The sequence below is a fragment of the Equus quagga genome, chromosome 14 (genome assembly GCF_021613505.1).
Source record: "Equus quagga isolate Etosha38 chromosome 14, UCLA_HA_Equagga_1.0, whole genome shotgun sequence".
NCBI lineage: Eukaryota > Metazoa > Chordata > Mammalia > Perissodactyla > Equidae > Equus > Equus quagga.
In genome coordinates, this window is record NC_060280.1 from 93,679,616 (window position 1) to 93,693,542 (window position 13,927).

The 13,927-nt window shown below is 64.9% G+C and overlaps 1 protein-coding gene across 4 annotated transcripts in view; it reads left to right on the top strand.

Moving 5' to 3' along the window:
- Window positions 1-219: 219 nt before the first annotated feature.
- Window positions 220-13,927, top strand: part of PTPRS (protein tyrosine phosphatase receptor type S) — a 66,240-nt gene continuing 52,532 nt past the window's right edge. For all 4 annotated transcript variants that reach the window (XM_046685362.1, XM_046685364.1, XM_046685363.1 and 1 more), the window contains exons 1-4: window positions 220-317; window positions 6,350-6,541; window positions 11,584-11,729; window positions 12,262-12,403. In XM_046685362.1, coding sequence (XP_046541318.1) covers window positions 6,451-6,541; window positions 11,584-11,729; window positions 12,262-12,403 — 379 coding nt within the window. In that variant the 5' untranslated portion in view covers window positions 220-317; window positions 6,350-6,450. The remainder of the gene's footprint in view (window positions 318-6,349; window positions 6,542-11,583; window positions 11,730-12,261; window positions 12,404-13,927) is intronic.

Consider the following 13,927-nt stretch of genomic DNA (forward strand, 5'->3'; position numbering starts at 1 on the left):
CGGCGCGCCCCCCTACTTTGGGGGGGGGCCCCCGCCCCTCGGTGGCGGCTCCCCCCCCCCCCCCCCCGCAACAAGACCCCCCAAGGAGGCTTCCAGGACCCCCAGATGGGGCTCCCCACGGGTCCCCCGCCCCACTTCCGGCCGGCTGCGGAGCCCCCTCCCCGGCCCGCCCCCCGGCCGCCCCGCCCCTGGCCCCGCCCCCGGGCCGAGCGCGCTGGGCCGCGGCCTCTCCCGAGTCTGCTGCGCGCGCTCCGGGCGCACCAGGGACGGGCTGCAGCGGGCCGCGCGGGGCCGGGCCCCGACCTCCGAGCCGCGGGGTGAGTGCGGCCGGGACCCCCTTGCACCCCGAGGCCCCGTCTGCGCCGCGCTTTGTCCCCCTCCTCGTCCCCTGCAGGCTCCCGGGCGGGGGGACCCCCGCGGATCCCCTCCACCCCCGCGCGCGCGCGTACCCGGGCCTGGCCCAGCCGCCCTCCGGGGACAGACAGCCCGAGCCCGCCGCTGCCTGGCGCCCCCCCTCCCCCCTTCAGGCTGGTGGCTCGCACTTTGGAAAACTCCAGACCGTTATGCGCCGCGGGGTCCCCTCCCCCGCTGGCCCCCAGCCCGCCCTCCTCCCCCATCCCCCGGGGGCGGAGCCAGGCCGGGCAGCCGTCGCTGCCAGCCCCGGGCGCGCTGATGGGGGCTTCGCATCCTTCCGCTGGGGACCAGCCTCCGGGGGGAGGTGGCTGGACCGTGGGGGTGGGGCGCCGGTGAGGGGGCGCGGCTGGGACCCCTGCTCTTAGCCGCCCCCAAAAGTCACAGAAAGTCTCCCTTTCTCCTGCGTCCCTCGGGCCTGGGGACCCCAGATCCACACTGCTCCTCGTCTGGCCTTTAATTGGGGGGTCGGGCATGCGTGTCGGCCGCTGCCTCCCCACCTTGCACCCCCATCCCGAGGCCCCGTGCCTCGGTGTCCCCATTATTGCCCACCACTCTCAGCTCCCCCTCTTGTCACCTCCAGAATCCAGTCTTGCTTCCCCGGATTCCTTTTGGGAGTCCTGGGTGAGGGGCCTCAGTACCCCCCAAGTCCAGCCTGCCCTTCCAGAGCCTCAGCTTCAACCCTTCAGGCTGGAGCAGACCCCGCAGAGCAGGCGTGGCTCGGTCGCAGCTGGAGGCTATGCCCCATGTCGGCCTCCCCCGCCTGCGGTGTCTCCCTCTGGCCTCAGTTTCCCCCTCTGAAATGGATGTGACCACAGGAGTGATGTGGGTAGAGCGCCGAGTGGGACCAGGCATGCAGTCGGCGTCTGATATATGCAGGGGCCTTGCCACGTTCTTGGGGTGGGGAGAAGGCTCCCCTCCTGGAGGACGACAGGCCTGCGATGGGAGCAGAGCTGTGACGGGAAACACATCGGGGGCTGCGGGGGCCCAGAGGGGGCCTCGAGCCAGCCTGGGGTGTCCAGGAGGGCTTCCCAGAGGAGGCGAGTGGCCAGGCTGAGGTTTGGTGGAGGATGAGGAAGGGTGTGCTGGGTGGAAGGAAGAGCAGGTACAAACACCCCCTTGTGGGCTGCAGGGCAGTGCATACAGCCGGCGGTCGGGCCACAGGACCCTGGGGGCCCAGCATGACGGGGTCGGCCATTCTGGAGGCTGAGGCTAGGAGTTCGGATTTCACTGGACGTTGCTGGGAGCCATGGAAGGTTCTAGAGCAGAGGAGGGAGGGGACAGCAGCCACTCCCAGCCACGGAGTGGGGGGTCAGGGCCGGGCTGAGGAGGGGGTCCCTGGGTGGGGGGTCCAGAGGGGCTGGAGGCTCAGCCTGGGGTGCAGAGACCTGTGGCTGAGGCTCGAAGGATGAGTGGGCAGTGGTACCCGGTGGGGGTCGCGCCTTCAGAAAGGCCCAGACAGGAGGCGGACCAGCTCCTGGGGACCGTGGTGACAACGGGAAGAGGCAAGCCCAGGGTGACATCCTAGAGGACCCAGAACACGGGTGTGAGCAGGGCAGGGCACACTCAGATCTTGGTGTGTCAGCCTCCGCCGTGAGGCCACCGTGACGGACACGCTGGCAGGGGCGAGCCTGGGCCCCCGGGGAGCGTGGACTCCGGGCTCGACGGAGAGCTGGTCCCTGGCCCCGCATCTTAGCCCATTCCAACCCCTCCACGCTGTGTGACCCTCGGTGTGCAGCTGCCCCTCCCTGAGCCTCAGTTTCCTCTCCTGTGGAGCAGAAGGAGGCCCGGGTAGCTTTTAGGTGGCGTGACCGGCTCGTCCCTCTGGGACTGGGCCTGGCTGCCCGTCTGCCTCGCCCGTCCGCTCCTGGCTGTGGGGACCCTTGGGGACGGCACCCAGTACCAATCGATAGTCATTTCAAGGCGGGTCCCTCGGCCCCGCTCCCGGCCCATTCCGGAAACCTGCCCTGCCCTGAGCCCGTTTCCTGGTCGGGGGACGTTGAGGCCCCAAGAGGGAGAAAGCCCCGGCCGGAGCCATTTGAGCCCGTCCGTGAGTGACTCCAGGGTACGGCTTGGACCTGCCGGACACTTGCGGCCACAGCGATGCAGGGTGGCCCGAAGGCCTGTCCTCGAGGGGCCCCGAGGCCCCGGAAAAGGGCCCCCAGGGAGCAGGGAGGTCTCTGGGCCGAGAAGGGAGGCGGCGGGGCGTCCTCAGGCCCCCGGAGACCCCGCCTGGTGGTGACACAGCCTGTCTGCCACGCGGTCCTGGGTCATAATCAGCCCTTTATGCTCCCTGCTTCGCGTGGGGACACAAAGCCGGCTCCCGGATCCCGTGACCCACGGCCCGGCACCCGGCTGGAATGGGCGCCCACTCGCCCCGCTGCGAGCGACGCCTGGGAGCCCCCGGTGGCCGCCCAGCAGGCCGTCCGGCGCCCAGAGAGGGTCATCCACCTTTGTGAGGTCACCCAGGGGCCAGGGAAGGACGCGGTCACACGATGAAGCGTGGGCTCCGTCCAGACCCCGAGTCCCACGGACCTGGGCGAGTCCTGGTCCCTCTGGGAGCCTCAGTTTCCTCATCTGTGGAAGGCGTCCCCTGCCTCCCACGGGGGCCAGCTCAGCGCCTGGGATGGGACCCTCGCTGGGCGCTGAGTTTCAGGTCCCAAACCGCTCCCCACCCCACCTCGGCCAGCCTCATTCACCACTCCCGTGGGTGACTGTTCCCTTCCTGACGGCCACACCATCCTCCAGGACCTCGGCAACGCACCTGCCTCAGTTTCCCTCTCTGGACCTGGGTGGGGATGGCGGGCCAGGCTCTTGACGGCAGGTGGTTGCAGGGAGGTTGGGCCAGCCTCCCTCCCTGCCCAGAGCTGCCTGGGGCTCCGTGCTGCCCTGGGGGTCCGGTCCGTACCCGCCTCTCTGAGATAATCTCTCCCCAGCTCCCTCCTAGGACCTCTCGGTACTGCTCTTTGCTCTTCCTTATGCTGTTCCTTGTGCACAGACACCTCATTCCCTCCCAGTCCCGTTTGGCCTTTTCTTCTCAGCCACGGAATCGTATTAACAGTAAATCTGGAGGCAGAGAGGTATAGGCGGAGGGCACAGCATGTGCAAAGGCCCTGGGGTAGGCATGTGAGAGGAACAGCCAGGAGGCTATGCGGCTGGAAAAGAGGGAGGAGGGAGGACAGGGAGGAGATGGCGCAGGTCGTGCGGGGCCTGGGGGGCCGAGGGGAGGACTTGGCTTCTCCCCCCGAGAGAGGGGAAGCCTGGAGGGCTGCAGGCGGAGGAGGGCAGCCGTGACTCGGGGCTCCAGGCGCACTCCGGCTTCCAGAGGAGGACAGACCGTCGGGGGCGAGGGCGGGAGGCGACGGCGCTGGTCCAGGGGGCGATGCTGGGGCTGGACCAGATCGGGGGAGAAGGGATGAGTGAGACGTGGCTGCAGGATGGGGTTTGAGGCAGAGCTGAGCCGGCTTGTTTATCTTGTCGCCCGGCTCCTTGCAGATGACCCTACACCCGACCCCACACCCCGGAGGCTCCCCGGAAGTGGGAGCCGGTGGGAGGGGGATGGCTCTGCGGGGTCCCCCCTCCATCACAGCAAGTTGCTCCAGGGATAACTGTGGGCATCAGAGACCCCAGAACTTTCTATCTTCCCGGCGGTGGCTGCCCTCCCCTCCCCGAGGCTGCCCGCCGCCCCCCTCCCCTTCCCACCCCGTCGTCCAGGCCTCGGAGGCCGCCAGCGCTGTCCCCTCCCCCTCGCAGGCTGCAGTGGCCTGTGGCCGGTTCGGGGGGATGTCGGAAGTTCACGGCCGGGCCCTGCCTGCAGCTGGATCAGCCCCATCCTGCCCAGGCTTCGAGAAGGCGTGGGCCCGGCCAGGCTGCTGCGGGAGCCAGAGGGTAATTAGGGGCCACCCTGTTTAGAAGGCAGCTGCCCTTGGTGCCCACGGGGCGCAGGGGAGGCAGCTGTGGCCGGGGCCCCCCCATCCACGGCATCCTCCAGGCCCTCTGTGCAGGTGGCCCCTGCCCTGCCAGCCAGTCTCCCAGGTGGGGAGACTGAGGCTGGAGAAGGGAGCCCACCCCTCGAGGGGCCATGGTGAGCCTGGCAGCCATGGGTTGGAGGCTTGCTATTCTGCCTCAGTTTCCCCAGAGGGCCTCCGAGGGCCTGCCTGGCTGACCCGAGTGGTCGGGGTGCGCCCCCTCCCCAGATGTGGCCGATTGGGGTCACCCTCGCCCCAGCTGGCCCTGGGCTATTTCCCCTCATCGGCCGCTTTTGCTCTTAAAGGGCCTGTCGTGGGTGCCCGGGGGAGAGGCTGGCTCTGAGCCTCAGTTTCCCCATCTGGTCCCCGGCTGGTCAGGTGGAGTACACATCTGTCGGCTGACTGTGCGCGTGCCTGTCTCTGCACACACGTGTGGACGAGGGGGAATCTGACTTCGCACGTCTGTTTCGTCTGGCTGGTGCCCGTGTGGTCTGCCGCCTGTGGGCCTGGCTCCAAAGCCTGACTGTGCGCCCACATCGGGGTCCGCGGTCCCCGTGTTAGGGTGTCCAGCCCATGCGTCATCCTTCTCTGCCCTGACCCCGTATTTCTATTTTCCTGCGGCCCCACCGGGGACATGTATTTCCTGCCTGACCTCAACCCTGTGTGTGTATTGTGTCCGACTCTGTGTCTGAGGTCTGATTTTGTGCCCTTCTGTGTTTGTGGTCTGACTATGTGTGAGTTTTATTTGCCGGACTGTATGTGGACTCATCTCTGCTGCCTGACTGTCCGTGACCATGTCTGGTCCCCCGTCTGTCTGTGGTTTGACTGTGTGCATGTCTGTGGCCTGACTGTGTGCAAGCATCCTTCTCTGTGTCTGGTCTGTCTGCCGGTGGTCTGATTGTGTGCGGCTTGAGTCTCCCTACCCCCGGCCTCCACCCTGAGCCGTGACCCGGCCACCTCCAGCCCAGCCTCCCCCTGGGGCCGCCCCGGGGCCGGGCGAGGCCACCACAGCTGGGTATTTCAGGAGCCGCAATCACAGGGCCTGCCCCGTCATTACGTGCCACCCGTCCCCGTGGCCGCAGCCTGGACCCGCCCGGGGCACGGCCTGGGATGGGTGCGGGGCTGACCCGGCCACGAGGCCTCATCCTGGGGCCTCTGCCTGCCCCCCCGGCCCTCTGCCCCAGGTCTGGCCACAGTGGAGAGTGGGGAGGGGGCCGTGCCAGGGTGGGGTCCCCACGATGACAGACCCCATGCCCTGGAGGAGTCAGATTCTCTGGGAGGGACAGACCCTGAGTAATTTGCAGACCGGGGTGCGCACCGCGAGGCCGCTTCGTCATCTCCGAGGCCGTGGGCTGTGGAATGGGGGGGGCGTCTTGACCTTCAGGGTCCGGGGGGAGCGACGGCGGAGCTGACACCTGGCGCGAGGGAGAGGGGACAGTGCTGCTGGCAGAGCAAAGGCGGGGAGGCTGACGGGGTCGGGAAGGGGGCGAGGTCTGTGGGAGCCCCCGGGGGTGTTAGAGGGGGCGGGGCGTGTGGGGGGAGGTCTGTCTGGTGGCCGGTTGGGGACCGCGGGCGGGGCTGCCGGAACCTCGTCCCTGCGGAGGCCACGCCTGTGGTGGGAGAAATTGGACCCTGAGGGCGGTTTCTGGAGCTGGTGCTCCTTCCTGGCTCGTGGGGGCTCCGACCGCATGACGCGGTCGCCCCCCAACGCCCCCACCTCCTGACACCCTCGCTTTAGGGCGCAGATTCCAACCTGCAAATCTGGGGGGACGCCCACGGTCGGTCTGTCACGGGGGCTGGCTCGGCGCTTGCTTTCTGCCCTGTCGTCGCCCCGTCACCCTCTTTGCCTCCTCCTGGGGGGTCCCCTCTACCCCTCTGTGAGCCCCCCCACCGCCTCCCCCAGGAAGGCCTCCCGGGTTCCCCCCTCCCTGCTCACGGCCCTCCCCTCCCCTCCCCCGTTGTCTCTGCAGACACTGCCCCGTCTGACGCTCGGCTCGAGGCCTCTCTGTGAGGGACCGGGGGGCCGTCCCCCTCCAGGGCGGAGGTCGCAGGTCGCAGGCCGCTGCCAAGCATGGCGCCTGCCCGGGGCCGCGGCGTGGCGGCCGTGGTTGGCCCCGTGGGCCTCCTCGTGGTCCTGCTGGTCGGAAGCTGCGCGGCGGAAGGTAAGAGCCTGGTGCAGGGCGTGAGGGGGTCTGAGTTGGCGGGGACGTGTGTGTGCGTGGACGCGGGTCCCCACCTCCTCCCAGGGGCCCCAGCAGAGCCTCTGTGCTCCGTGAACGCGGCCCCTGCTTTGCCCTCGGTTCTCAGAGATTCCGGCGTAAATAATAATGACGGTATGAAAACGCAGTAACAGTAATGACCATGATGATGATGTCTCGTCTTCCTCCAGCCTCGCAAAACTCAGCATGCCACTCCCATTACTTTCCACCTTTTCCAAAGAGAGAAACCGAGGCTCAGAATGGGCAGGGACTTAGTTGAAATAAGACCTTCCCTTGCGGCAGGTGGAAACACCAGCACCCACAGGGCAGACACAGGCAATGAAATTTTCGCATCCAGAGCCAGGAGAGGCTTCTTGGAAGAGAGGGCATTGGAGCTGGGGTTTTATGGGTGTGTAGGAGTCTGCCCGTGGAAAGGCCTGGAGAAGAAAGAGATTGGTGTGGTTTGGAGGTGGTGAGGCTGCGTGTCTGGCAGTAACGTGAAGAGGATGACAGTCCATGCTGGGCCTGGTGCCAAGACCTACCCCCCAATGAGGGGCCCCAGAGACGCTTTGGTCCGGCCCACGGGGACAGAGAGGGTCAGACCAGCAGGAAAAGAAACTGAATCTGCAGTGTAGGCTGGATTTGAATCCCAGCTTTGCTACCAGCCTGCTGTGTGACCTCGAGCTAGTGATTCAGCCTCTCTGTGCTATTTCCACCTCGACTGAATGTGATTCATCACACCACCCACATCCCAGCATTCTTGTGACAAGGACACTTGGAAGCCCCTGCACGTAGTAGGCCCACAATCCCACGTTACTCTGGCAGAGTTATTATTGCCGCTGGGCAGGAACCCCAGGGCACACACGCCTGCTTCGTCCATTCCTGCTTTTTCTTGTTTTCATGTTGTTTTTGAGCAAATGCCTGACACATTCGGATCGACCGCCACAGCCTGTTGAGACGGAGGCCATCATCCTCATCCCCCTTGTACAGATGGGGAAACTGAGGCACAGTGTGGTTACATGGCAGCCAGGAGGTGGCCACACTGAGATGGAACCCAGGCTGCCTGACCCCGGAGCCCGGGTGCCCGACTGTCAGGCCGCACTGCATCCGGGCCGGTGTCCGGGATGGTGGGGCCGGGGTCTGTCCGGCCGCCCCCCAGGGCCCGAGTCTCTCTGGGTTCCATTCCCCGTGGCCACAGGGCCTGAGGATCATTTTCAGCTTTGCTTTCATTCATTTAACGCAGAGTCTCTCCCCCTCGGCACTGTGACATCGGCCGGGTCCTCTCTCTGGGGGGCCGTCCTGGGCGCTGTGGGGGGCTGAGCAGCATCTCTGTCCCCACCCACTCGATGCCAGGAGCCCCCCCAGTGTGACAGCCACAGACGTCCCCAGACAAAAATGTCTCCGGCGAGAGCCGCCGGTGAGCCTTGTGCCAGTTGAGGATTTATTGACTTTGCCACCTTCACGGTGCGAATGACCAGCCATGGGCGCGAGGGAGCTGAGCCTGCCCCCCATTACGGGTGGGGAAACTGAGGCTGCAGAGGTGCCATTGTGATGAGTGGACGGAGATCACAGAGTCTGGAGGCTCCCTGGCCCAGGTTTGAATCCTGGTTCCGTCCTGCGACCCCAGCCGGCGGGTCTGGCTCCCGTTCACTCAGCGGGTTTCTCATAAGCACCGACTGTGTGCCAGGCGCCCGTTTAGGTTGGGGGACGGAATAAAGATCCCACCCCCCACGGAGCTGATGATCTAGCGAGGGAGAGACACTCGGTGTGTCAGACGGTGGGTGTGCCAGGGCGCCAGGAAGGGAGATGCGGGCGCGAGGGGAGGGTTGGGGGCTGCGTGTTAATGAGGGGAAGGGCATCAGGAAAGGTCGTAGTGAGGAGGTGGCATCTCAGCAGAGACCTAAAGGAGCCGAGGAGTGGGCACCTCATTGGTATCTGGGGGAAGAGTGTCCCACACGGAGGGCACAGCCCATGCAAAGGCCCTGGGGCAGGCATGTGGGAGGAACAGTGAGGAGGTCATGTGGCTGGAGCTGAGGGAGGAGGGAGAGAGAGGGAGGAGGGAGGGCGGGGAGGGGACGGGGCAGGTCGTGGGGCGCCACGGGGAGGACTCGGCTTCTCCCCCGAGGGAGGGGAGCCTGGAGGGCTTCCAGGGGAGGAGGCGGGCCTGGCTCAGGGGCTCCCGGGCGCCCTCTGGTGGGGGCTTCGGGGAGGACAGACTGTGGGGGGCAGGAGCCGGGGGCCAGGGCGGAGGGGCGAGCTGGTCCAGGGCTCTGTTTAGCAGGGGGACAGTGGGCACCATGACCGGCATTGCCGGCTTCAGGAAGTGGCCCGAGTTGTCAGGGAGCCATGTGGGGTGGGGACCTTCAGGCCACAGAGAGCCCTGGGCGGGTGACCGAAGTGTCCATCAGGCAAGAGGAGCGATTTTGACTCTCGAATCGACTCCTGGTCCCGTGGGGCCTTCCCAGGATGCCGTGGGGCCGGCCTGGGCGGGGCTGGCGGGGACGATGGGTGGGTCGCCAGCTCTGGCCCTGGATTCCTCTCTGCAGAATCTGAAAATGGAAAAACAGAAATCGGGCCAAGCCTCTCCAGCCTGCATGCTGTTGGCATCACCACTCTGACCCTCAGTCTCTTCGTCTAAGAAACGGGGATGCCCGGGGGCTCTCGGCAATGAAGACCCGTTTGTGGGGCCTGCTATCGGCAGGACTCGGGAGCCGGGTGGGACTGCTTTGGGATCCTAGCTCCGCCCATTATGAGCTGGGCGACCCTGCGCAGGTCACCCACCCTTTCTGAGCCTCGGTTTGCCACTCTGGGACACGGCTGTAGGAACAGCGCTGAGCCCCACCAGGCCTGGCACCCAATGAGCGCTCGCAGTGGCCGCCCCCCCGTGTGTCTTTCTCGTGTCAAGAAGACGAGGGGCAGCTTTGTCCACACGAGGGGATCCGAGCGCCCGCGAGATGCTGATTTTCTCGGGGGGGCTGCACCAGAAAGTTCTTCCAGGCTGGCTGGGCCCCCAGAGCTGCCTGCAGACGGGCCGGGAAGGCGGCTGCCACGCAGAGAGGGGGCCGGGGGGCCGGCGGGCAGCTTCCCCGGGCCCCGTGTTCAAGGGTCGCCCGGATGCAGAGCGGGGGCTGCTGAGCGGCACGTAACTGGGTGTTTCAGCCCCGCGTGATCAGGGCCAGGATGGGGGTCCCCCAGCCAGCGGTGGGGACATGAGCTCCGGAGCCAGCCCTGTGGCAATCCAGGAAGGCTCCCTGGGGGCGGCGCTGGCAGCGCTGAGGTCGAAGCTGCCAGATTAAGGGAGGAGGGGGGGCCGGCGCAGGCTCCCGTTGGGTCCCGTTCCCCGGATTGGAGGGCGCCGGGGGTGTGTCCCCAGCTCCGAGTCGTAACCAGCTGGCCGAGGCTTCCCGCGGCTGCTCCTGCCCTCCCTTCCAGCGGCTCCCCAGAGAGGCTTTTCCCAGAAGTAAGATTCCTGACCCAGCCCCCGTGGCCTTGGCTGGGGACACAGATGGCCCCGGTCACGATTCCTGAGGCAGTCAGAGCCAGGGAGGTGGGCCCAGCCCGGGAACAAAACATCTGAGTCGGCTCAAAGCCTGGAGGTGGGAAGATAGGGGCTTGTGGACCGAGGGACCCGGGTGCAAATCCCAGTGCCGTCATTTCTGAGCTGTGTGACGTCGCGCAGGCTGGTTAACCCTCCTGAACCTGTACAATCTCATCCATACAATGGGATTAATAGTTACTGCCTCAGCGGGATCCACAGGAGCTGAACCCATGCCTGCGCACAGTGGGTCTACCAATTTTCAAGAGAGAGAGAGCCAGTGTAGACACATATGGTCATATCAATAGGAGCAGCGCCTTGAATGAGGGAGGTGAGGCTCAGGCCCACTGGGACAGGAACTTGGTTGTGTTCAAAGCCCATCCTGAGCCAGGAAGGAGAGAAATTGGGGCCCGAGGGCACCCAGACTTGAAACCTGGGTTGTTTCCCCAGGACCTTGTAAGTATGTTGCAGCCCTGAGGCTGTTGATAAGAATCTCAGAAGTAACTGGATCATCATCGAGGGGATACATTGTAGCATTAGGGACATCCAGGACCCCTCTGGGGGGTTGAAAGATTACCGTGAAAAGTCAATAAAAAGGAAACAATGTCCCTGAGCTCGGATCCTGTGTCCTGTCCCCGGTGCAGAGCTGGGGCTGCCCGGGGTGTTGAAGACACAGTGGCTCCCCCTTGGGAACTTCTTGGAGACACTTCGTACATCAGATCATCGTGAGGGGCCAAGAACGTGGGAGCAGGAGCCCACCCGCCCGGTTTGCATCCCGGCTCAGCCCCTGGCTGGCTGCATGTGTCCGAAGCAACTGCCTTATCTGGTCTGTGCCTCAGTTTCCCCATGTGTAAAATGGGGATTATGATGCCTCCGCCTCTCACGCACGCCACCTGCATACACTAGGCGTTCCATAAGTGCTTTCTGTCACAGATGTCAGCCTCTTCGGCGTCGGAGACCCCATCAGCCTTTCTGAGCTCCTGCCTCAGCCCCGACCCCTTGAGTCCGGACCCCTCCCACAGATAGCCCTTGGTCATCCCCTGTTTTGTGCCTCGGTTTCTCCTCCCGAGTCTTTTCAAGGCCAGGCTTTGGCGGGCCATCCCTGGGGGCCTCCACCTGCTGGATTGGGGGACCCCAGAGCCTCGGGGGAGGGCAGTCCTCCGCTCCCAGCATCCCTTGCAGCACTGGGTCCGAGCGGGCGTGTCCACGTGTGAGCGTGTGTGGCTCTTGCATCCAGGTGGCAGCCGTGGAGGGCTGTGCAGGCCCTGGGGTCCCCCAGGTGCCCTGAGGGAGGGCGTTGTCCAGCGGTAGCGTCTGTCCCCCTCGCTCCTTCTCTCTCCAGCCCCCCCGTCGGGCCCACGTGGTACCTCCGTGGTCAGACGGGATGGAGGGCCTGTCCATGTGGCCCCGTGGGGTCCCGGCCACACGCCCCGGCCCCTCCGAGCCCCTCGTCTTCCTGCTGTGTCCCCAGAGCCCCCCAGGTTCATCAGAGAGCCCAAGGACCAGATCGGCGTGTCGGGGGGCGTGGCCTCCTTCGTGTGTCAGGCCACGGGCGACCCCAAGCCACGGGTGACCTGGAACAAGAAGGGCAAGAAGGTCAACTCGCAGCGCTTTGAGGTGAGTTGGGGGCGAGGGGAGGCGGCCCGGGGCCAGCGCCCCCCCAGGACGGGGCCACGGCAGCTTAGCCACAGAAGATGTCACCGAAACGTCCCCCCGATGTCACATGGGCAGCCAGGGCCCTCGTCCCACCCTCTCCCTGCCGTGTGGCCTCCCAGTGAGGACCCTGCTCTGTGAAGGTGGCTTGCTCTGCTGCCTCTGTGCTGTGTGGCCTCAAGCAAGGCCTTGCCCTCTCTGAATCGTAGCTCGCCCTCCCACCACCGCACACAGGAGGGAGCTGATGACTCCGTGCACGCGCATGTGGTCAGACACACACATTTCCACATCCAACGTGCCATCACACGCCTGTCACACGGACTTGGCGTGCATGTCACACACCCACATACACACTGCCCTGTCCTTGTTCACACCCATTTCTGCCTCCAGTGCGTTTACACGGGACATCCACACACACGTGCCTGCAGCCCCCGGCTCCTCCCGGCACCCCCCAGACCCCGGCCTCACCCCGACCTTTCTCCCTTGCCCATGGCAGACGATCGAGTTTGATGGGAGCGCAGGGGCCGTGCTGAGGATCCAGCCGCTACGGACACCCCGGGACGAGAACGTGTACGAGTGTGTGGCCCAGAACTCGGTCGGGGAGATCACGGTCCATGCCAAGCTCACTGTCCTCCGAGGTATTGGGCTCCCCGGGGTGGACGGGGGAGGAACCGGGCCCTCGACTTTGGGGACCAACACCAGCGGAATCTGTGAAAGTCTTGCTTTGGCTTTTCTCTTTGTGGGGACCTTGATCTCGTTTCTCCAGCCCGTAACACCGCGGGGGCCCAGAGCCTGCTGGTAGGGATTTATTGAGCCTTTACAGGAAAGAGGAGCACGGAGGGACTAGAATCATCCTTGTTTGTGATTACAAGAAGCTGATCCAACTCAAACTGGTTCTAGTGAGAAAGAGAAGTCGTTGGTCTACGTAGCTAAAATGTGTGTGGAGTAGTGTGGCTTCAGGTTCAGCTGGATCCAGGAGCTTGTACAACGTTCTCAGGGCTCACTCTCTCTCTCTGCCCCTCCGTTTGTTTTCTTCCACATCAACTGTGTTCTCAGGAGATTCCCCCATTAGCTCCACGCTCCCAGCCCCCCACCCCAAAGAGAGGACCCAGTGACCCAGGACTGCTGCTTGTTGGCCCAGCTTGGGTCAGATGATCATCCCTGAGCCAGTCACTATGGCCGGAGGAACAAATACTCTGATTGGCGGAGTCCTGCGTGGGGTCAAGGGTGGGTCAGCCCACATCCACAGGGTCAGTAAGGGGTGGTCCCTGCAGAGAGATGCTGGATGGACAGAAGCAGCTGTCCCCCGACTCCGTACACCCCTGCGGATCCTTTGGGAGCACTGCTTCGCTGGGCTGCTTGCTGGCCTCATTCAGGCAGGCTGGGGACACCGGGAAGTTGCCTCCTCCTTATAAAACAGTGTCGCCGGGACAGCCTCACCACAAGCCACCGCCCCCCAGCAGCTCCCTACTGCCTTCTCCATTGCAAAGCGGTTTTAGCACTAGGGCTGCAACTTGAGTTCAGATCCTGGTGCTGTGTGACCTTACGCAAGTTAATGAACCTCTCTGAGCTGCAGTTTCCTCATCTCCAAAGTGGGATCGTAATGATGCTCACCACAGGGGGTGGTTACACGAACCAGATGAATGGATGATAAAAGTAAGAGACCAGCACTGTGCCATGCAGGGAATAAGCACGTGGTGGAGTCTGCCAGTCTGATATCATTATCGTCACTTGTCACCTACAGGGACACCCTGACCCTCCCCCGTTTATGGATATGAGTCACACCAGCCTGATTAGGTGGGAGGTGGCCCCACATGTGGCTCCCGGGGTGGGGTTCCTCCAGCGTCCTCCAGGTCAGCGGAGCTGTGCTCAGCCTGGAGCCCTTGGGGGAGGCGCTTCATTGGCCCCGCGGCCCTTTGTCCCAGACCCTGCTATGCGACCTGCACGGGGTCCCCCACTCAGACAGCTCTGCTGTTCCCGTCTGGAAATTCTTAATAATTTCTTAACAAGAGCCGCCATAGTGTCATTTCATGTGGGTTCTGGAGCCCGTCCTGCCAGGGGATGGAGGGAGGAGGGGGAGCAGGGAGGAGTCGCGGGATGGGGGGGGGAGGGGGGGCAGGGAGGAGTCGCGGGATGGAGGGAGGAGGGGGAGCAGGGAGGAG